Below are 23,980 nucleotides of genomic sequence, written 5' to 3'. Positions count from 1 at the left end.
AAGCACCATATTTTATTGAGAGATCTTATTGTTTGTTTGTGTAATCGTGTGATCGACAGATGAACTAGTAATATCTGTCAGATGAATGAAGGAAAAGTGCCTCTGAAAAGTAGGTCTACAGTGTGATGGAAGTGTAAAGTAGATTAAAGTGAAAATACTCAATTATAAATACTCCAAAATACTCAAGTACTCGAGTAAATGTAATTAGTGACACTTGTTTTACCTGTGAGATTAAAAAGATGAATGACAAGGGTCTGCTAAATAATTTCCTACAGCTCAGAGACTGCAGAGAAAGTCTTCCAAGTCCATCGTAAAGTCAGTTTATTAAGATATTTCGGCCCTGAACGTCTCTGGCAGGGGAACTCTGGGTTTTTGAGACCGTGCAGGGGGAGCGTCGGTCCTCCAGGTGGGCTCTGCCTCCACAGCACAGCACAACACAACACGCAGTTAGAAATGCACTGAGAGAGAGAGAGAGAGAGAGAGAGAGAGAGAGAGAGAGAGAGAGAGAGAGAGAGAGAGAGAGCGCTGTGTGCACGGCTCCAGCCCAGAGGGAAACCTCGATCCCAGTCTCACAGCAGTGTGGTGGGAGGATGAGGGGAGACCACAGAGACATGATGGGACCTCACATCTCCTGCATGCGACGCAGAACCTGAAACTCAATGCTGCTGCTGCCTCTGCTGCTGGATTTTCTAATGCTTCGGAGAAACTCAAAAACTTTGAGGCGTCAAGGATGTTCCTCTCAGATGGGACTCTCTCAGCCGTCAGTAATGCGCTCCTGTTGGGAATAACGTGTCTGACCCTCCTGTGCGACATCACCAAGGGCTCCTCAGACTTTTCAGGTTGGGAATAATTGTGGTGTGTTCAGCTTTTTGCTGAGAAAACCAGTGTAAACATGTTCTTTGGGCTTTAAAAGTGTGCGATCAACAGCATGGTCAGCACTAGGTTTTTATTGTCCTGTGTAGGTTAAGCTGAACTCTATTTAACTCTCGAGAACTGGACTATTTGCAACCTGGGAGATGAAATCCAAGCAGGATAAGTCAGTACGCATGCTTCATAAACAAATATGAGCGGTGATTTCAACGCTGCGTCGCATCAGCCTCTCCTCTGAGGGACGACCCCCGTGCCTCTGGCGTGCTGCAGCATGCACACTCAAATGTTTGCTTCATAAACCGACTAGAACGCAACTTTTAAACACGCGGAAAAGGCCCGTATTGCCCTTATCTCGTGGCCATTTCTGACACAGTTTGCGGAGAATGACCCACATAGGGCACTTCAAACAACAGTCTGTTTTAATTTAAACTCTTGCTTTGCTGTAAGGGATTATTAAAGGTTGGTTTATCAGTAGAGCATAATTCCGCAACACATATCCCATTGATGCAATTGAGATAATGTGGTTAATGTGTTACTCGATGGGAACTATTGTCTAGACCCAGGTCCTGTCCTTTGCTACAGATTTACAGCAGTAAAAGAGTAGAAAGCAAAACAACGACTTTTATGATTTTCTGTGGATATCAGTTGGAAACGTAAAGTCAGTGCAAGGCTGAGGGGGGAACCTGCCAATTACTTGAGGTTTATGTGCAAGCTGGTGTGACGGAATCTGCAGGCTTTTATGTCTCTCTAAGAAAAGGCAGCATATTACTAAACTAATGAGTTATTCTGTGTTGCATTATGGGCTATTGAGCCGTGCTGAGCCCAAAGGCGAGCCTGCAGGTTTTTGTTTACAGTGCCATAAAACAGGAAGGGAGCTTTGTGTCGGTGTTAATTGGCCTCTAATGGGTCTAATGGTTGGCAACGAGCAGACTAACACTGTGGGGGGATAGGTGCCAAAGAGCAGATGTATATGTAACATGCCCTCTCCTCTGTGTATGACTTGTGTGCGCATGTGTCCATGTTGCTGCCTAATGAGCTGCTGAAGATTATGGTGTAGTGAAGGCTGTTAACAAGGTCTCATTTCTGTAATTGCTGTGCATGTGTGAGCTGTTGTTGGTTATGCCACAAATAATACAACTGAGTAGATCAAATGGTGGTTAATTAAGCAAGAAGGGAAAAACTCTTAAGACCATCTGAGTCCAGATTTCCGCTGCTTGGAGGAGGTTTACCAAATACCCCAGATTAGACATGATTATGCAAATACTGTGTCATTGGCACAAGTTAATTTGTTGAAATCTCAGCTTTGCTTTGGCATTTTTTAAGCTGGACCTCCCTTGGTTCCTTAGGGGGATGGAGAGGAAACACTGCTTTCATGTTGGGGTCTTCCTTTGCTATACGTAGACCTAATATCAGCCCAGTAGGGACACCGATGTTGAGTCCCCCAGATGCAATTTTATTTGTTTACCGGTGTCAGTGCACGGCATACTTTTGCAAAAATGCTGACCAAGCATCCCTGTGAATGAAATGAGGAAAAAAAGAAAGGGAGCACCGCCTCAGAATACCTCTGGGACAAAGAAATCCTTCAGTCTTCACATTCTTGACCAGCTGGAGTCTCCCTGGAGACTGAGAGGAGCTCTTTGATTGACAGGTGCTGCCAGGCTGCAGGGTGACAGAAGTGCTAGGTTTGGATCTAACATCTGTCAGTCAGACCTCCATCAGTCAGATGGCTGAATTAGTGATGGTAGACAAGCTGGTGTCATCAGAGAACCTCGGCCATTGAAGCGAATCAACCTGGTGGAGAACAGCTGACATCCAAAGGAGCGAACATAAGAGTAAAAAGCTGATCTAACTCCATCACACGCTATTTGTAGCTCACCTGTGCCTCTCTGTCTGTCTTCCATTTGCATCATTTGTCGACAACTGGGAGTAATGGCAGTTGCATGTATCGTCAGCGGCTTTCGGCTCCCTCCTGAAATGGAAACAAGCTACGTTGGAGGGTAATTTAATTCTGTCTCTCTCCCTGTTATCATCCTCTATTATACAGCTGCCTCAACAGCTAATTAGAGGTGTGGAGTGAGCCGCGCAACACTTAAGAGCCCTGAGGCTAACAGAGGTAGCAAGTGTGCTAATTAATGCTCTTTATCTGACAAGTTATCAATACTTTGTTGTTGATTTGTATCACTTTTCTAAAGTGAAAATTCATACAACGCAGTATACCATGTTGTCTCCTCTCCTTAATGCTGCAGGTTTACTAATGTGATTAGCACTTAGCTTAAAACTTTAACTGTTTATTAGACAACTACCATCCAAACCAAACCTAGCCAGCCCAGTCATCCATTAAATAGAAATGTATGTCACACTTCTTTATTTTTTTGTTCAAATCTGGATCGATCCTGTGGGTTTTTGGCTCTTGGTTGAACAATAAGCGCAAGTTAAAGGCATCACCTTGGTATTTAAGAGATTGTAATGGGCTTTTCCACCAGTACTGGCTGTTATATCTGCTTGTCTGTGGGGTTGGATACTGTTATCAGCTAGCATATGGAATAGATTATTTTTGTGACACATACTTGTGAAGGAAAAGGGAAGTGATGAATGCTGGACTGTTTGGAAAAAGGTCAAAACAACAGGAATCAAGAATTTTCTGTAGCTGACCGAGAGTTACTCAGTTCATATGTGAGCATCTCAAACAAAAACACTAATGTATGGTATGTTTGTTTTAAGATTTTAGAGCTGCTCTGCTGTTAATCAGTTGTTACCAGGCAAACTCTATGACGCTGCCAAAGAGCTACAGTGAATCAACGTCTCCCTTCTTTCTCTGTCATAAAACCCTGTAGGCCAAAAAACCCCATTTAACCCCAGTGAATGGGACGTGAGGCTGTTGAGGGGCTAAGGGGTCAACTGAGGTCAACCCATAGTAACTGTGAGTGCGTGGTTAGGGGGAGTTATCATCCATCTTGCCCTTTGTTCTCCGCTGTCGAACCTCATCACACATGTTGACCACAGCCGGGGAAAGGTAGAAAGAAAGTCAACAGCATTTCTTTAGGTCATGAATTTTTTAACTCAGTTCAAAGGTGGATGAAGATGTTTGGAGAACTTCACAGAGCAGCTCTACAATCAGCCCTGCGATAGTCGTGATCACATTTTTGGCTCGTACAATTTACTTAAATTGATTCAATTTAGCATTTAGAGCTGCTTCAGTGAATGTTTTGAGATAAAGATCTGGACATTTGAAACAACTTCAATTTATCTATGATGCTTACAGAGGATGAGTGAAGTGTCCTTTGCTCAGCTAATGATACTAATAAAGGCAAATCCAAGGTTTAGGTTTGGAGTTTGTAAAAAGTATCGATCAGGCAATCACTATAGAACCAACTAATCTATCTACAGAAAATGAATCAGAAACTATTTCAATTAGGGCTGCAACTGACAATTATCTTCACTGTTAATTAATCTGCTGATTATTTTCTCTACCAATTAGATTAGATTAATTGTTGGTCTGTTGTTTGTTCACCAATCAATAGGCCATACACATAGAGCTGGGATTAGAGAATGTTAATCAATTATTAAAATAGTTGCTCATGAAGTTTTTTCTCGCTTGACTAACCCACCAATCAACTAATCAATTCATCTCCAATTCTGATAAACAATAAGTCAATTAAGTGATTTATGAAATAATAGCAAATTGAATATCTTTGAGTTTTGAACAAAACAAAAATATGAAATCGTAGTTTTAGGCTCTGGAAAATTGTGATATTCTTAACTGAACAACCTATCAGTTAATGGGAAAAAGTAATCATCAATGAAAATAATCAGGAACTGAAGCTGCACAAACAAGGTATGAATGAAATAAAATGACTGGGGAGCTCGATCCCTCTGAGGGGATCAGCTGATTGCTTCTCGACAGGCAAGCGCTCTGAGCTGCATGACACTGCAGCCAACACATACGCAGACACACAAATCCACCTCTGCTATTACCCTGTTTGCAAGTCCTGGATTAGGCTACCCCAAACTGCCTACCCCCAAGCTCACACACACAGACACACACACACACACACACACCCCTCCACCTAGCACTGAGCGCTACTCCAGGCCCCTCAAATCTTAATCCGCTCTGAGTCTTGAGTGGCCCTGGATGAGGGTAGCATGCTGAACCCCACGCTCTCCCCACTCGGTCCCTTCCCTTCCCCCCACTCACACACTCGTCAGCCCCCCTGCCTCTTTCTTCACCACCACCACCACTGCTGCTGCTTCTCCTCCCCGCCTCCTTGCTGCCTCTACTCCTCCCTAGGGCTTGCCTGATCACTGTTTCTGTGTCTGCGTGAGCACCAGGTGAGCTCTGTCTAAACAAATCCTGCCTCCCGCTTGTTTTGTCTACGGCGGCGGGGGCAGGCGGCTAGGCGGACGGCGAGGGCCTGGCATAAGGCTGCTTTTCTCTCAGGCTGAATGGGGGGTGGGGTGGGGGTACCTCTCCTCAAAGAATAGTTTCTGTGAACGAGGTCCCCAAAGGAATGAACAGTCAAGGATTTTGATTCATTGCGCGATGGTATCAAAACATAAAGAGCTGTCTGGTGTCAAGGAGGGAGCTTACAACATTACAGTTTAGGCTTTAACTAAAATCCCGTCTTGATTTCACCTTTTAAATCCACCTGAATGCTGACAGAGGACCGGTTGCAGCAGGATATGGCTGGGGTTTCATTGTATTTTATCAAATCTGATTGTGTTTCCGAATCTGCTTATCAAATCCAAATCCTTGTAAATCCCTTTCGGCTTTGGTGTCCTAAAACATCAGCAACAAAACTTGTAGATAACTTGTAGATAATTCAATTTTTAAGGTCTACAACTACACAACCTGAATCCTGTGTGCATCACTCCATACCAATAGGCAAGATATAGTAAGTAGCAGATTTAACAAGAAATTTGCTTGTGTGAAATGAATTCATTTGGCTGTTTTACCAACTTAGAGCTGGATCTGAAATAGAAGCAGTTGTCAGAAACCAACATACAGGAGGTGTTACAGAGGTTTGTGCTTCACATTACAGAAAAGAGTACACATAGCATGCTAAGAATTTACTGCTGATATTTGAAGCATATCCAGCCATTTAGCTGTGTGTCTTGTGTGACATGCAGCATTAATAGCTGAGTGATGCTGGTCATATATAGCAGTGTAAATCCCGTCTTAAAAGTTTGGGACTAGCAAGGCTTCTGGGAGAGAAAGAAAAAGAAATGTGAAGCTAAAGAGCCTTTGGGTGCAGACAGCTCAGAGATGTAATGCAGATAACTTCAGGATGCAGGTGCCCCCCGTATGCATTTATGGCACAGTGCATTGTGTGTGTGTGTTGTAATTTAAGGTGGAAGTCTGGCCTGGCACAACACGGTAGCGATGAAAGACGTGACCTGCTGTGTGAGTCCCCTCCCCCTGGATACAATAAGTACGGCGCATAAACAAACACACATATAAAGCAGAGCTTAACATCATGTTGGGGAACAACAAAGTGGTGTTGGCGATGAGAGATGGGTGTTTACAAGAGGAAGTAACTCTTCCCCCTCCGCTCATTTTAACCCCTGCGTGAGGAAATCAAATTATCCCACGTCAGGCTGCAACAAAACAGGGAAGCTTTAAAGTCATAGCTTCACTCATTTAAAAAGTGAATCGTTGAGGTGAAAATACAAGTCAAGCTTTAAAAAAAAAATTACATTTCTTATCTGTGTTTTTGCTAGGACCACAATGTGATGATGGAAATTCACAAATAAAGGGACAAAGCGTTGAATACAAAAGCGTTGACATGATTAATGTGAATATGGGTTCAAAGCAGGCTTAGTATTATGTGCGAGCTTTGTGTCAACTGAGTCAAGTCCCGGCATATAAGCCATATTAACGTAGCACCAATCAAAATCAGTTTTTGTCTCGTTGCCAAAATATGTGTGGGGAGACAGCACATCCTGACTGAGGTAATACTCATTAAATGATCTGGCTGCTGTTGGGGCAATACTACATTAAATTAAGCTGTGGTTTGTCAGTCCTTTTACCACACAAAGAACAGAAACACACTCATCGGGGAAAATGTTTTGAAATCAGTGAAGGTCTTTGTGTTAAGCTTAACACATTGGAAAAGCTTTTCCAATAAAAACACTTGTGTTTCATTCTTTCTGTGGAAAGGGAGGGTTACTTTTTAATCTGACACTAGTTAAAATGTCACAAAAGAGCTGCTGTTGTTGCACGTTATAAAAGGATGGTAGAAAGTTTATAGCAGGAAATTATTTTTTCTGTGTGCTCTGACAAAGTTTGGTGTGAGGTGTGTCATACAGCACTGAGCTCTGGTCAGACTGCAGGCAAAACAGATTTGTTTCTCAAATTAGATCTGTAGGACAGACTGGGATCAGATCAGATTTGTGTGTCCAGACAACACCAACCTATCTGCATGGATTGCTGTAGTAAGGATGTAGGTGTCAGCGACTGCATATCTGCTCTCACTCATCACTCTGGATTCAGTGTTGTTGTTGGGATCGCATATCAAACCATGTCCAAATTTGTTTGGATCTGATTTACAGAAATAGTCACCATGGTTCACTTCATGTGTTTTTCTGTTTTAAGTTTTTTAAAAATCAATCTTGGTATGCCAAAAGAGAGATTTGGCCCTGGCAGTCTGAGCAGGGCCTCAGTGGTTAGTGGTTAGTGTCTCAGCGATATACTGGACTGTAGTGGGGTGCTGTCAGTGTGTTACACTGGCTACTGTAAAACAACAAAAATCACTATAATTTGAGTGAGAGTAGGTGTCACTTTTTCAAATGGTGTCTGTCTCATGTCTGATTCTGGGGTGAAACTCCTAAATTAAACCCAGACTGCATTTTAAATTACCAACATAGGCTGAGAAGGAGGTCTGACTACCTACTGAGACAGGCTGGATGTCTTGATTAAATCTTATAATCAGCAGAAAACCGCTCAACCAGCTAGCCTTTAATACGATAATCATTATTTTGTATAGATTCTGTCAATCCCTAAAACCACCCAAATCGCCCAATCAGATGTTGAGCTGGCTGGATACTTTTATAGTAATAACTGTTATTGGGGAGGGAAGAGGGGGTCTGATTCCTAAACCATTTATCTGCAGAGAGACGTATACGTATGTAGATACTGCAGGTGTGTGTTTGCACTTGCCCTCTCTTTCGTGGGGGGAGGTGTGAGAAAACCCCCAAAGAAAACACAGTGAAATGCGTGAGGAGGATTCCTCAGTGACACCCCGGCGTTGCTTCACACCGAGCTATTCTCTCATCTCAGTTATATCTGTTCAGGCAACAATTATGTAATTGATTAAGAATGCACTCTCATTTGTCTTTTTTTTTTAAACGCAGACTCTACTGAAAGTTCATGGAAAAATCAGATAAGTAGTGGAACCTGCTGCTGCAGGTACAGAGACGTGCACCATCCAGTTTAAGGATGAAATTGAGCTGTAGATAAACAGAAACAAGTGTTGAGAAAGAGAACGGTGGGTGGGTGCACGGGCAATTATCTCCTCATGTCCACCAGGCTCATGCTGAATTATACTCTCGACAAACCTCCACAACACAGACGCACATGCACATGCAAAAACCAGCATGCACACCTTTTTCCGCTCTTGCATCTTGGAGAATGTCAACCATGCTTTGATGCCCCCTCCTCCTCCTCCTCCTCCTCCTCCTGTCTCTTTTTTTCTGTCTCTCTCTTCCTTGGAGCTGATTTATGTTCGGTTTAGGAGTCTACACGTCCGCCTCCCTTTTTTATTCTTCCTCCATCCCTCAATCCTCTCTTCCCTCTCCACCTCATGTTTTCTTCAGTCCAGGACAGCGAGGGAACATTTTGAACACCATTAGTTTTTATGGTTTGATTAAACCCCTAGAGGGAAAGAGTGAGAGAGATGGAGAGGTAGAGAGGTGGGGCACGGAAGGGCCAGTCTGAACAAGGAGGCATTGTGCAGCCCCCCAACTGTGACGGACTGACAGTCTGCATTACAGCACGCTACAGCAGCTTGCTCCCCAAAGCACTGCTAATCTGTTGCTTACTGGCCCCTCTGGCGAGCTCAGGTAAGGGGGGAGGGAGCAAGAGAGAGTGGGGAGAGAGATTTCCCCTTTGTTTTTTCCCCTGTACGTGCCCATAATAATTTTTTTTTTTTTTTACCATAGGCAGCATAGCAGCTGATTTCATCTTCCAAATCGAGACTGTACATTCAGCACACAAAAATCTCTACTCGAGGAGACCCCAGTTACTTGGTAGCAACAAAAACAAACTCCCCGTGAAACTCCAAATGACCAGAGCAAGGTAAGCTCTGGTATTTAGTCCAGTCACTCCTGTGGATCAGTCTGGGTTTGTTGTAAATGGAAGGGGATCTCTTTGCTAAGTCCCATTGGACATGCTGCAGACGGCTTTTCTCTCCTTCAGCTCCTAAGGAGTTGTTCTGTTGCTTGTTTTCACAGAACAGCCCCCCAGATAAGCTTGTTAATTCCCCAAAAAGCTTAGCCTTTCAGTGCACTCCCACTCCCACTTATTTATTTTTTAAAGAAAATACCTCCCTGTTCTCCACAGTACATGCTTGAACCTTGATAAATTGGTGCGCTCTCTGCTGTTATTGCATTAAACCTGTTCGTTGGAGGTGGTGCGTAGGTTTTTGATAGACTAAAGTAGTACATAAAGTCATGGAGCAGGTGGGAGGCTACTGGATCACAGTGATGCCTAACAGGAAGCAGCCAGGGCGTAATTAAAGGAATAGAGTTGCAAAGTGATTAGAGGTATTTTGAGTGTCCGGGGAAGTTAATGTCAAGTTTATTTTCTGAGTGTTAGGAGACTGGTAGTAGGAGCACTTTTAAGGCTTGGATGGGGCATTTAATTAGACAAGTCTAATACATTCAGCAGTTTAAACTGATTCACTTCCAGATTTTGGGTCAGTTATGGACCAATCCATGAATTAATCCTTTGTAAAATGTCAAAAAAAAAAACTGGAAAAATGCCACATCAAATGACTTTTCTGGTTCGAGATGACGTCAAGTATTTTAACTTGACTTAAACAATGAATAGATTATCAGAATTAGAACTAGACTTAGACTGAATTAGAATTAGACTGATTTTCGGATGATCACCTGATGGTTGCAGCTCATTTCTCAATATTATTTTGCAGATATGTTAATGCCAACATTGTTTTCACCTACTCCAACCTCCTCCTGATGTGCTGTATTTATCATATTGTTAACTAAGATTTAATGTTCATGTATGTGGTTGTTAATGGGTCATTAGTTCTCCAGCTGAATAAGATTCAGATAGGAACTCTTTTTCAGTGCAGAGCCTTTTCTGCCAAATCAATCTGACTCTATAACCATTTACTAGAAATGGTCGGTTTCCTTGACAGGTCTGACTGACCTGCTCAACAGCAGAGAAAAGGAGTGAAAGGAAATTATTCCCTTGATGACCTCTTTTAAAAGCTCAGTCCTCTAAGCCTCAGGCTACTACTGCCACACCCAACAATCACTTCCATCCAGCCCACAGTGGTGAGAGTGACCAAAGAAGGATACATCTGTCGCTCACTTTGTGACAAAAAAGCTCACACACTGATGCATCTGTCTGGTGTCTGCCGGACTGTGGTTAGTGATGGGGCAGTCTGGCTGCCACCCAACTCTCCTAGGCCATAAAAATGACCATTAAAATGATAGATCTCCCTTTCACTGGCTCTTTCTCTCCAGTGTCTCCGGTGTCTTTCTTTCTGTCACACACTTTCTCTGTGTGTGTGTGTGTGTGTGTGCCTGTGGGCGTCTGGACATGCACACAAACACCACGGAGGGTGTTCCCGGAACCTCGCTGCCCCCTCGCTCTTTCAGCCTCCACCCCCACCGATCCATCCACCGTCCCACCACCGATAGAAAAGAGTAAAAGCGTCCTCTTGCCTGGTGCCCTTTGACCCCCAGGGGTCGTAAGGAGAGGCACGTGCTGACAGAGGTCATGGGAGGGCTTGGGTGGGACCACTGTTTGGTTTTCAGGGGACTCCCTAGGGGAGACTTAGCGGCCACTGTCCAACCGTGAGGCCATCTCCAAGCTGGCAGATGTGTTTTACCCAGTCACCCCCTCAGGATGAGCTTAGACAGGTGGACAACCTCTCCTACTCTGTAGGTGTTAGCTAACACTTGTTGCTAACATGACTGAGTTATCCTTTGACTGCAAGCCCAAGCTTCCCTTGTATTTTTTTTTTTTTTTAAGTCAGACTGTTTAGTGTGGATTTGGTTCCTTGGTTTCATGTGGTTGTGAACAGGCAAGAGGAGCCGTTGTGTTCATGTTCTCCTCCAGAGCATGAATTCCTCATCCCGCCTGATATGTGTCTGACTTAGCATGTGACGTCCCTCCAGTTCGTTTTATTTAATCCCCTTCTCCTGTCTTGTTTGCCTGGCAGATAAAACTCCACATTTTTGGTGTAAACAACTAAAGCGAACATCATTTCTACCATTTAATCCAACACAACCCAGTGTTTGACATACACGCCCATTGTCTTGGGGGTAGAGTATGCTACCATCAGTCACATTGACTATGAGTTTATACTAGCACAGTCTTGTGCAGCCTGGATGATGCTGCATCTCTTTATTTACATCAAATGCCAATGCTGAGTGCTGACACAGAAAATGTGAGTATTGGAGAGCATGGCCAACTTTCAGGCAGGAGACTGAAGTGTGAGTCCTGTTACAGACCTACAATTAAAGTTAGCATTTTATTAACTGTGACCATAAACTTTCCCTGACCCTTGAAGTGTTTTTGTTTTTCTTACCTTACCTAGGCAAACCCTTAACTGTAATGTATCTGCCATAGCCTCAATCTATCCCTAACCATAACCATACTGTAGTCACCACATGCAGTTATTGCACAAAACAAAAATGTAAAAAATGTCAGCATTGAATGTAGTCCGGGGTTTTCCAGAATCATCATAGGATTAGTTTTGTGTACAACATTAGCTGGGAGCAGGTATGTGCAGCGAAGTCAGATAACGCACACCGACCCTGCGTTCACCCTTTGTCACTGCATCAGTCTGAAAGGGGAAAAACTTTTTACTTGTATAAAATTCAGGTGCAAATCCAGTATACAGATTGCTAACAAAGCTAGCTAACGTAATCAAAATGCCAAACGAGGGCATATCTTTTGGAATAATAGTGTTCATCCCTCTTGTAGAGTTCAAAATAGTTGTAGAATTTATATTAAGGAGCCGGGAAGCTGATTTAAAGGATTGTGGTAATTCAGCATGGGCACTATATGTTAGTTTTTCCTTTAATTTGTCACCCATTGATTCATGATAGAGATATTACAATCATTCCATTGTCAAATTTTTGTCACCTCCCATGGTTTCCTCTCTTGTTGGTATATTGAAAACTGTTTTGAAGGTTTTAGCCTTTTGAAATCCTCAGGCCGTTACACACACAGCTTTTTAAAAGCTGGGGAGACTGCTGCTATTAGACACTTACGTCATAGTGTGAACAAATAAATAAGCTATGTTCAGGAGAGCTGGGGTGGGGTGCCGGTGGAAGAAGTTTGTTGTTCATGTCGAGCTTGTTGAAGTTTATGTGCCTTGGCGTGCCACCATAGGTCCATGGGTGAGTGTATGTGTGCCAACATGTGTGTGTGTGTGTGTGTGTGTGTTTGTGTGTAGGTGTTAGAAAGATAAGCCATCTTGGGGAGGAGGAGAGGACCGGGCAAGCAGAGTGTTTGTGTTTGTGTCTCCGGTTTTAATGACTTCAGCTGCTCAGGCTCAGGTCTCTGTCTGTTGGGGGAGGAGGGGAGGAGGAGGGTAAGTTAGCAACTCTGCCATTCAAATCAAGGAGACCATCACCAGAGGATACTGATACACACCAAGCCCATGTGGTGATTTAAAAAGAATGAGAATAAACATGTTAGCTCACACTCATCGCTCAATTTTAGTGCATCTGTGAACCAGATCTGAATGAAAACACAGAGGGGAATATAATGAATATAATGCTTCTAAGTCTTAATATTAGTTTGAGCAGAGCTCCATATTTTCTCCTATTCTCAACAGTAAGCTGTACTTCATTTAGTCTGTCTCTGATCTTCTGTGCCACACTGTTTTCCCCTCTCCTCTTTCATTTCTGCTATACTCTTCCCAATTCCATTAGCTGTTGTTTGATCATTTTTAAGTAAAGTGCCTAAGTGTGAAGCACGTGGTGCTTTTATCACCTGAGGAGAAGAGGTGGATTTAAAGTTGTGTTTTTTTGGTCTTGCTCCTCTGTGGGTTTCATTGTGAAGCCAAAGAGTAAAACCAATGCTCGGGTTAAATCCAGAGGACCAACCTCATGTGAGTAAGCCCCTGTCAGCTGACACCCACACCCGTTGAGTAACTGGTGTGTACAGTATGTGTCTGTTAACATGTTCAAGAACGTCTGCACCTCACTCAGGTCAACAGCCATCACGTGCCGCCCATTACTGCTGTCAATACAAACCTGCCCCGGCTTCTCACACACATTTTGCCACTCTGTAGAGTGGCAGTGGCTGTAGGTCACCATGCTACCACTGACCTAAAAAAAACCTAAAAGACCATATTGATAGTTGTTATCTTGAACAAAAACTAATGTAGGTTTTCACTATTGTGTGACATATAGTAGACAGTTTAAGGGTGCTATATTTAGGCTTTTTCTATCACTACATAGCCACCATTAGCATTAACAGCTACTTATTTACCAAAAGCATCAGCCATCTTTGCGTTAACAAGACAAGAGGTTAGAATACGTCCTCTGGGCAAACTGGACACTACAGTGACTCACTATCGTGAAGTGCTATTACAAGATGGGACAGTACACAGCTATCTAGTTAGCATGCTAACTTCAGTAGAAGAAAAGAAGTGATATAAATAGAAGCAGAACGGGTTAAAACTGGCTTTGCTTTCAATTGCTGGAGACAGCTGACTAAAGGAATAAAGTTTGATACCGAACTGAAAACGTTTCTTCCAGACTAGGAAATAAATAGCTGTTAATGCTAAAGTTGGCTATGTAGTGATAGCAAAAACACACATATAGCACCTTTAATGCTCTTCCTTTTGATGTAAAACCTGAATCCTCTCAAACTTGGTTGGACTGACTAAACAAGCCACAAACTGTCATCACATTCGATTTAAATGTTGCTTAATCCTGATTGGTTTAAGGGGGTATGTGACATCACCTTTGGCCCACTGAGCCCTGCCTACATCAAAACAGTGAGAAAACACCCTAACCCTACTCTCACATTTCTCCCACTGGAAAGAACCAGAACTGTTCCAAAAGAAAATGGTTTATTTATATAGGGACCCCATTGTGTATCTTAAAAAGCTGCTTGAGAAAACAGGTTTTCAGGGCCTTCAAGGCATTTCCAGTACGCTGTAGCTTTGTTGATAAAATAACAGAATGATACATCCTCAAATCTTCAGATCACAACAATTTATCCAATATTTGCAAGTTCTGTACCATAATGGCAAGCTCCTGCATGTTTCTTTAGATTCATGTGTTTAACATTAGATGTGTTTTGCAGCATGTAAAAGAACTTTCATTGAGCTACCTATTTACAGCACTTGAGTAGTTTAAAAGGTAATCCTTCTCTGACTTCTGTCAAATTTAACTGCTTAGGCTTCAGCAAAAATATTTCTATGCTCTTTTTCTGCCCTATTGTGTGATTAGCAGGAAAGTAGGCTAATCCAAAATGTGACTATAGCAGCAAGACTAATGTATTGTAAGCAGAGGAATGCAGTGTATTTTAGGAATGCGTTTTTTTTTTTTTTTTTTTAGCCCAAAATCTTAATGCTTTTCCCAGTGAGGACTGCACTTGGCATGTTTGCAGGCAGCAGTCGCTCGTAGCTTTCCTTTGACATCATGTCCACTGTGCGGCAGCGTGTCCTTTGTGGTATCTGTGTGAACTTTTGCTCTTTTTTCTTCACATGTTTGAGGTCTCATTTAATGTCAGCACACCTCATCAACCTGTCCCATTCAGCTCATGTATCATACATTCAGCTAACGGGTCAGATCTGAAGAGGTGAATGCAGAGTTTTGACCACATATAATTTGGAACCAGTGGCTGTTTTATCTGTATGTCATGCCGTGCTCCAGGGCCCTGGTGCCGCCTCTGTGGTTTGTGGAGAAAAGTAATTACAACAGGGCCTAAAGCCACCACATTCTGGCCTTTGGACCTCTGCTGCCACATCCTGTAAGCAGTGGCTTCGCTTTTAAAAAGACCTCTCCTCTTCTCTTCATAAAACTCTTTTTCTCATGACCAGTATCCTACCTTTTAAAACCATCACCCTCTGAACATCTCAGAATTTTAGCCAACACTTGATTATTTAACAAGTGTCTGTTTAGATCCAGCGTCTTTATCTACCACTTTCCCTCTCCATCACTCATCTTCGTCTCTGCTTTTCATCGTCCTCTTCCTCCCCTCCTCGCCGTCTCCGTCAGCCTTCTCTAGAGTGCTGCCAGAGTGCGGCCCGCGTCCTTTGAGGGAAACCTCCACTCTCCCCAGTAATCACCACTTAAAGGGGAATTCCTTCTCCAGTGGCAGGCCTGCAGCTCTGCATCTTTGAACATTTGATGGTTTGATGGCTATAATTTGCTTAAAATAACACCAATAAAGTCATGAAGCTGTAAATGCCTAAATACCTAATGTACCAAGATGAAACGCAATACAGCCTTTGATTTTGTAGCTTTCAAGAACTTCTTGGCTACTTCTACAGGATGCATTCTGAGGTGTTTTTACAGATTTATCACAATTATATACGTTTGATCTTTTTAAAGAGATTGTAGTTTATACAGCCTGTTGATTATCTCTAAACTACAGTGTAAACAGGCACTTTTGTGGCATTAAGCTAAGCTGTAATCTTCTAATATTCTGCAATGTCATACATTCTTGCCCAATGCCAGAGGCTTTACAAACATTACTTCACAAGCAACATAAAAGTGGGTAAAGTGAGTAAGAAGCTGAATAATGGGCAGCATTAAGCCTGCACTATTATAACACGTCAGTAATATTTAATGCTGCTGTGCATTGTTCATTCTCCAGCCCTGGCCAATAGGAGAAGGAGGCATCTTTCAAAAACAGGGGAAAGCCCTGAGCATGGATAACAGACAGAGTCTCCACCTGAGCTGACTCTGGAGTGAAACCGCCCCCTCTCCCCTCTACTTCTCCCACCTGCCCTCAGTTTGTGTCAGAAATACCTGTCTTGCTCATTCTCAGCAGACACTGAACACCTCAGCTTAGTAGACCGTGAGGAGAATTAGTTAGAGCTTCCTGAGCTGAAAGGAGACAGGTAAGATTGCAGTGGAGGCTCCACCTGGAAAAGAGCCTCCTTTTATAGGTTTTTCCTGTGTGTTTAGCAATGAATGAGTATTTTTAAGCACATTTACCCACACATTGCTGTGAGTTTGCACTGGTATGCGCGCTGCACCAGGTTGTGACTAATTCTCAGGGAGGAAATCCTTCTCCAGTAGGCTTCTCTCTGTGTCATGTTGACACAACACAGAGGCCCATCACTAATCACCTGACCCTCTCTGACGCTGGGTCCAACTTTGGGGTCATCACATGACCACAAATGAGGAGCTAACGATCACAAGGGCCTCTGAATTCTAGCTCTACGGTCAGCTAAAAGATCACGATTGCTGCTGAAATGTGGACATTCTCACCCACTGACAGGTTAGGTCGCATCTGTGACGGGCCGTAGTTACAAAAGGCAGGTGCGGCTGCCCGCGTCTGTGTTTATAACAAATCCCTATGCTGCTTGTGCAGAGATTAAATGGACCTTGCGGGCCTTTCAACCCAGTTCACGACAAGAGCGACCTGTTTGTACACGAGCAGCATCACGACCGCAACCTCCTGTCTTTTAATGACCGAATAAACAAACCAGCAGACATAATAGCGCAGTGCTTTTGTCAAGGGAAAGGGCAGAGAGCTAGTTAAGGAAGGAGTCTGGCCCCACATGAAAAGAAAACAGGGACGAGAAGGGAGGAGGAGAGACGCCTGGGTGTTCCTCCAGCATTGTTCGGCCTTCTGCCTCTGAGGGACACCTGTCATTGGCTGGGGCGGTTTACACAGGTGCCTTAACCCAGCCTGATTTGCTGGCCTTGAAAAGAGACTTCAGTCAACAGGTAGCGTGAAGTGAACAATAGTGACGATCCTGAAGAAGAGAGAGGGAGGGTGGGAGGGAGACAGAGAGAGAGTGAGTGGGAGAAGGGTGGGATGGCGAAAAAGAGAAATGGATTCTTTTGAAAGCACCTGAGGGTTTGTGTGAGATAATCTGTTTGCCTTTTACCCACAGTCTCACTTTGTAGGGTGGAGGAAGGCGTATCTGTGTGTTTCTGGCGCTCAAACTGTTGCTCAAGGATCCCTCGCTGGAGAAACTCCTCCTCCAAGTGGCCCGTGCGAACTCAATCATCTATCTTCAGCCCCCCCCCCAACTGTTCATAACCTCAGCCTGTTTCCATGGTAACACCGCCGTACCCGAGGCCTCAGTAAACTGGAGGGCTGTGCGAACTCGTGGTCTCTCATGGCACTGGCGCTTTGCCAGGGAACCAACCTTAATAATGTGATACTGTTACACCATACACCAGCAGCACCACACACCCTATTGCTCCAAGAGCTGAGCAGCAAGGCTCGTCTGTACCATGTTGTTTGTGTTGACGTTTTGTATGCGTGTGTGTGTGTGTGTGTGTGTGGGTGGGTGTGTGTGTGTGTGTGGTCTGTGTGGGATGCCAAGTTCCCTCTCACCCTGTGTGGAATGTGGCAGGCAAAGCAGACCTGTGTGTGAGAGCGGGAGATAACTGTGGAAGGAGGAGAAACTGGTTAAGCCCACACAACAGCAATAGCAACACTATAAGTGCGATTTCTAAAACACACATGGGATACCGAGTCAGACAGTCTGAAAATCAAAATGTTTTTATTTCATGTTAAACTGGGTCACACACACATTAAGTTGTACAAAGAAATTTTAAGTAAATTTTAAGTCCCACAGTTTGTCTTGTAGGTTTTTTAGGTTGTGATAATACTAAAAAAATGTGTATAAATCCAAGCTGTAATATAAAGACAGCTGCTGTGGTTGGTTTCTAGTTCAGATTCCTGATCATTTGGTTTGTGTCATGCAAATAAACCCTGAGTAAACTTCAAATAGGATTGCATGTGCACCTGTTCTCCATTTTCACAACCACAGCCACAGGTGGAAACCTGTTACTGTGAGCAATGCAGGGTTTAATAACCATCTCTGTTTAGAGAGAGGCCGACCTTTCGCAAAACTGGCAGTGTCTCTTGTTTCCCTTCCTCCTTTTAACTGTGGCCATGGTGATAAGGGGACAATGTGTGTGTTTTGCGTGTGTCCGTGTGTAAGTGCATGTGTGCTAATGTGTGAGCTAGAGGACTCTGTTTCTGTGTTATTTCCGCTTTCCTAACAAACGCTAACCAAATATAGGTAATTGAATCACTGTGTGTCCACTTTGTGAGTGTGTGTGTGTTGACTCTTTGTAAATGTGTTTGCAGAGCACTCAGCCCAGGAGGCTGGAGCTTGATTTGCACGTCGTCTTTTGTTGCTGAAAAGTAGATCTCTATCATATACTTTGTGATTTAACAAAAACTTTCTCAGTATTAGTTTAATATTAGATGAGGAACCTTATACATCTGGAAACAAAGAGATAAGCTTAATTAATTTAGGTATTGAATTTAGCAATTTCACCAAAGTTTAGAAATGGGAGAAGCTACACCTCGAGCGTTTGTTTCTCCTCTGCAGCAGCCAGCTCATAAATGGGCCAGATAAGTCCAGAAAAGACATTATATGACAGCGGCCGGGGGATCAGCTCTCTCCTTTATCTGCGTTTTCCTTCTCACAGGAGTGGAATGTTAATGGTGGCTTTGTGATGGGTTCAGCTCTCCTGAGTGACTGACAAGCCGACTGGCAGCTCTCAAAGACTCCTAATGGGAGAGCAGGAGTTTGCTGAGAGACGTCAGTGTTTTAAAAGAATGAGAGCTTTTATTTGATTTCAAGCAGCCTCCAGGGTTAAATGAAAGTTCGCTTAGTGCTTGTTCCATTAAATGGTTTATATAATGTCTCTATTCACAGCCTTGATACCAGCCGGTTGAGTGGTGCAAGTAAACAAAGTTCCAAGCAAGCATAATAACAGAAATTGAACCCAAAAGGTGGCACATAGCCTGCAAAATGGCCTAAAATGCCAAGAAGCCTTCTCATGGCTTTATAACATTTTGCAGAGCTAGAAATGCTTCAAAATGCTTTTGTTGTAAATCTGTGAGAAACGTTTAGCAGGTATGGTATGTGTGTGGGGGGTGTGTGTGTGTGTGTGTGTGTGTGGCTGTATTTCTAAGTTCTCTGTTTTCAACTGCGGTATTTCTGAGGTGATGGGTGTGGCCTTATTTATTTTCTGAGTTGCCATTGGCTGGTTTCACACAAAAGTTGATGGACAAATTAATCCACCAATTACGCACATGTAAAGGCAAACACGCGCTTACGGGCCTTCTAGCTCCGGTCGTGTGTCAGTTGCGTTCTCCCACGAGGTTGGGTCGGTAAGTGGGGAGTCTGCAGAATCGGGTAACATGTAAACTATGTTTCCAGGCCGTATTATTACAAACATTTTAATAGAAACATAGCGGAAACAGCGCAAACGCGCCATGACAGCAGGGTTGAAGCTAACAGCTAACAGCTAAATAAGATAAAACTTTACTCTCGCTCTTTGTTGTTGTGGTACTCTAGGCCAGAAGGCGTCTTTCAGATGTTATTTGTCAGGGCCTGCGGACATGCAGCACAACGAAATGTCCACGGGAACACACAACATTATGGAACAAAAATATCACGGAGGAGGATGTAGCATGCCACCAACTCTCCGTGCATGTGATAGTAGCATGAAATGATGGTTAAAGTGGTGATTTAGCTCAGGCGAGGCAAAACGGTGGTAGCATATTGGTACCAGTGCAGTAAAATGAAATTATACAGTAAGTAGAGTGAGTTTTTTGGGTTGCCAAGTGAAGTTTGTGCTGCACACAGAAACTGTTCAGATTATGCCAAAAGACTGCAACTCAGTATCACGCAGCCTTCAATGTTAAATGCATTCAGTAAGTGTCCACTTCTTTTGCATCTTGTTGTCTTACAGGCTACCTGTCCAAAGTGTTGAGGAACTACACCGAGCAGGCTTGTGACGGAGACTTCCTGTCAGTTCGCTGCCCACCCCGCACCACCATCACTGTCCAATCAGCTTTCTACGGAAGGAGAGGAGCCTCTGACCCCCAACAGTGCCCTCAGACCTACCAGGCCCTCCTAAGTTCTTACAACACGCGGGAGGATGATCGATATTGTTCTGTGTCCACGGCACTACAGGTAATTAACAGAACTGGCACAAGACTTGACTCTCATCTTGTTCCTCCCTGGTTTGGTCCACTCTTCAAACACATGCAATTCCTCCTGAGAGACAGTGTCCTGTAAAATTGTCAAATTGGCCAAGGGTTCAATTTTGGAGGACCACTGATTACGTAACGCTTTGTGAGGAGGTTTTCCGGCAAATTACACTCTCTAAAGAGGAGGCAGGCTTGTATGTTCCCATGACACAAAGCGATTTCATGGGGTCTTTGCCTTTGCATCCTCTCCTAAATTGGGATGCAGCTGAACTAGGAGCCCCCGCTTTGCAGCAAACAACACAAACACACACAAACACATCCTGTTCGGCATTCATTCAGTTGTTTTGTTTATTCTTAGTCCCCCTGCCTTCTAGCATTGAACACCCTCCGTTTCCATAATAGACAAGACAGCCATGAACGCACAGACACAGAGAGTGCATTGTGCTGAAGTGAGAGAATTACTGACGGCTGCGCCACCCACATTCGTACAACCCTGAAGAATCTCATTGTACCACCTGTTCATGACCCCTGTAAATTCTCCATATAAAGATGCTTAGTTTATGGGTATCACAACAAATGCTGCAACTAATGATTGTTTTCACTGTGCGTTAATATTAATATGCTAATTTTCTGCAAATTATTTTCTGCTAAGAATCTAATAAAAATAAATGGTTAAATTATCATCATAAATTCATAGGCACATGGTGATATCTGTCTTCAGCATTAATCCCAGTTATTCTAAACATATATATGTCCTGTAATAAATAAGGATGTGTGTGTGTGTGTGTGTGTGTGTGTGTGTGTGTGTGTGTGTGTGTGTGTTATAGGGGAAGTACGCAGGTCATGTCCCTTATTTCCCCATAACACTACACCAACCACAACTCCCAGTGCTGCATTCCATCTTCTGCTGTAACTAATGCTTCTCCTTTAATGTTAAATTTGGGGGACGACTCTGAACAGAATCCATTCAGTCATTCCTCCAGCGAGTGGGATTTCAGTACAGGAGAGTGCAGTGTGTTGGAATGTGCTCACCTGGGTTACAGCAGGCTAAAAGATGATGAAACTAGAGAAGCAGTGGGATGCCAGGAAATGAGTGGAATGGAGCTTTCCAGAGTTTTCTTTCTCCTGTTCTGTTTTTTTTTTCTTCTCTTACCTGCTCCTCTCCTTCCATTTTCCCATGGCTGTAAGCAGCCTGTTTGAAGTGGTTTTAGGTTTGCCTGCTGCTGGTCTCACCATCGTTGGCTTATTGTTCCTCCTCTAAACCTCTCTTTGGTCTTCTCCCGCTCTCTGTCACTCTGTCCCTCTTTTAGAAAATGCTGGACGAGTGCCAAGACAGAAGGAGCTGTCAAGTCCTTGTCAACAGCCGCGTGTTTGGGACAGACCAGTGTCCTGGCAGCAGTAAATACCTCATTGTCTGGTACAAATGCAGACCTAGTAAGTCCCTCATCACCTCATATCCTGACAGCGACACCACATTTGTCCCTCCCTGTGCTTGGACCATTCTTTCTCTTTTCTCACACACCTCCACATTCAGTCAGGAATAGTCCAGGGGTGGGGTCACTTCATTTGCACTAGGGATAACCAAATTACAACATTAACTCATATGAGTGCATTATACTAAGTTATATTAAGACCATGCAGCTTACTTTTCATCCAATTTTATTAGAATTCTAAATGTCACAGTGTCTATGTGAGTCTTCCTGCTTCTGTCCACTGCTTCATTTTAAGAAGAAAAAAAAAAACTTATTGCCTGCCTCCTCCTTTATCCCTCTCCTTCCCTCTCCCCATGAGCCAGGAAGCTAAGAGTATCACTCCAGAGGGGAGCCACAACAGTGCGGTAATCCCACCCAGATTCTAGTCTCCATTCATGGCTCAGTGCTGTACTGGGCTGTGCAGCAGTTCACACTAGAGTGACCAGAAGTGGGCATTAATCCACTGATCCCCTCCCTGCCCTCCCCACTTTTTCTTTCTCCACCGGACCCCGGGGCCAATCAACAGTTCTTTGTTCACTGTCACTTAACCAATGACTTCTCAGGGAGAAGAGAGAAAGGCCGCATGAGGTGTTAGTGAGGTGCAACGGGCAGGTGTCACTGCCTCTGAATGGGGAGGTGGACGGAGGACAGAGGAAGTGAAGTAGGAAGGGAGGGGGTAAGAGAGAACAAGAGCGAATCCGTCACCAAAAGATATAACAAACCAGTCCGACCCCTTTCCTCTCCTCTCTCTGCATTCCTGTTCCACTCCCCACATGGGTGAAGAAACGCCTGCTGTTGTGTTTTTATTTGCCGGCCAGTGGAGCTGCTCTGGCTGTCACAGGTCACTGTGGCTGGATGTGTGAGAGGAATGCCTTTGCATGGCTCTACATGTCCACTGAGCAACTTTACCTCTGTATGTGGCTGTTTACACTGAATTAAGTAAGGCCTCTGTTCTCTGTGCTTATAATAGCTGCTCTACAGAGGCTTGACAAAGTAAAAATTATGGAAAGAAATTTAGAAATATTTTAAAATTCTCTTTGCCATCTGAAAATTTTTGATGTAAAGAGAACAGTTTACTTGATGTTTTGTGGGCAAGACATTAATGTAAAAGTTTTTTTGGTGAACATTTTAGGAATCAAATCATATAGAAAGCTAAAATTTGTATTTTACTATTCATAAATTTTTAATTGCTTTCATTATTTTGCTCCTTTTTTTGCTATTTGTAACATTTTGTATCTTCTCTTTCTGAATCTCCAGACGAGTATAAGAGTAAGGTGGTTTGTGAGGAGGAGAGGATGAGGCTGAGCTGCAAACGGGGTATGCAGATCGCCGTTTATTCCGCCATGTTTGGCCGAACTCAACAGGGCACCCTGGAGTGTCCCCTTCATCACAGGAGGGCCCCATCAGTAGGTGAGGCACATTCTTATTCTCACATTGCAGGTAACAAGACAGATGGGTTGCTAAGGATGCTGCATTTTTTTGATAATGTCAGACTGAATTACTGAACAGCAATGGTTATGTTAGCTTGATCAGATTTAATTTGCTGCATGAATACATCCGCAAAGTATTGACATTTAAGTGACTTATCCCTGTAGAACTGTTATGTTTGGTAGTTATGTTACAGCTTTTGTTTAACCCTTACTAAAGTCTTTACTAGCTAAGGCATTTTCTTTTTTACCAGTTATTTAATTTGCTAGCATTAATATAGCTAGTAGAGCTCAAGCAAACTGGTTACTAAGAATTAGGAAAGGACACACAAACTTAGAAATTGATTTACTAAAAGCTAGTGTAACCCAATCCTGGTTGAGAGTGCTCCAGTGATACTGTCTTGCTAGATGCCAAGGTGCTGTTTTATTGCGATCTTATTCACTGATTATTCTCTGGAGAAGGTGGGCAAAGCTGATAAAGATATTAGCATCAATTCTGTTTGACATTTTTATCATTTGCTTTAGTCCTAGCATCAGTTTTGGGGTCAGTCTGAGTACAGGAGAGCAATGAGGTTTCTTGCATGAAGACACAAGCTGGGAATGTAAATCAGGTCTGCTTGGGTTTGCATGATGTTAAAAGGAGTCTTCTTGTCCTGCTAATGTTGTTATACATATTAATGAACTGGGAGAGTGGAACTTAAGGTCACTCTGGGCTTTGATTTGTTCTTTTTGCCAAGATTTTTTTGAGTTGAGTTAAAACACATCAGGCGTCATCCGGCAGGTGGGGAAAATGAAACATTTTATTGATGAGTTGTACTTGTCAGGGCTCGAACGCCACTGAACCACAAAGAGAACTA

The 23,980-nt window shown here is 43.4% G+C and overlaps 1 protein-coding gene across 1 annotated transcript in view; it reads left to right on the top strand.

Moving 5' to 3' along the window:
• The first annotated feature begins 469 nt into the window (after positions 1-469).
• LOC108883107 (protein eva-1 homolog A) overlaps positions 470-23,980 on the top strand; it is a 68,610-nt gene continuing 45,099 nt past the window's right edge. Inside the window, exons 1-4 of the mRNA XM_018675996.2 lie at positions 470-839; positions 19,984-20,207; positions 21,535-21,658; positions 22,954-23,106. Coding sequence (XP_018531512.1) covers positions 731-839; positions 19,984-20,207; positions 21,535-21,658; positions 22,954-23,106 — 610 coding nt within the window. The 5' untranslated portion in view covers positions 470-730. The remainder of the gene's footprint in view (positions 840-19,983; positions 20,208-21,534; positions 21,659-22,953; positions 23,107-23,980) is intronic.

The sequence above is a fragment of the Lates calcarifer genome, linkage group LG7_1, assembly GCF_001640805.2.
Source record: "Lates calcarifer isolate ASB-BC8 linkage group LG7_1, TLL_Latcal_v3, whole genome shotgun sequence".
NCBI lineage: Eukaryota > Metazoa > Chordata > Actinopteri > Centropomidae > Lates > Lates calcarifer.
This window is presented reverse-complemented; position numbering and strand designations above follow the sequence as displayed.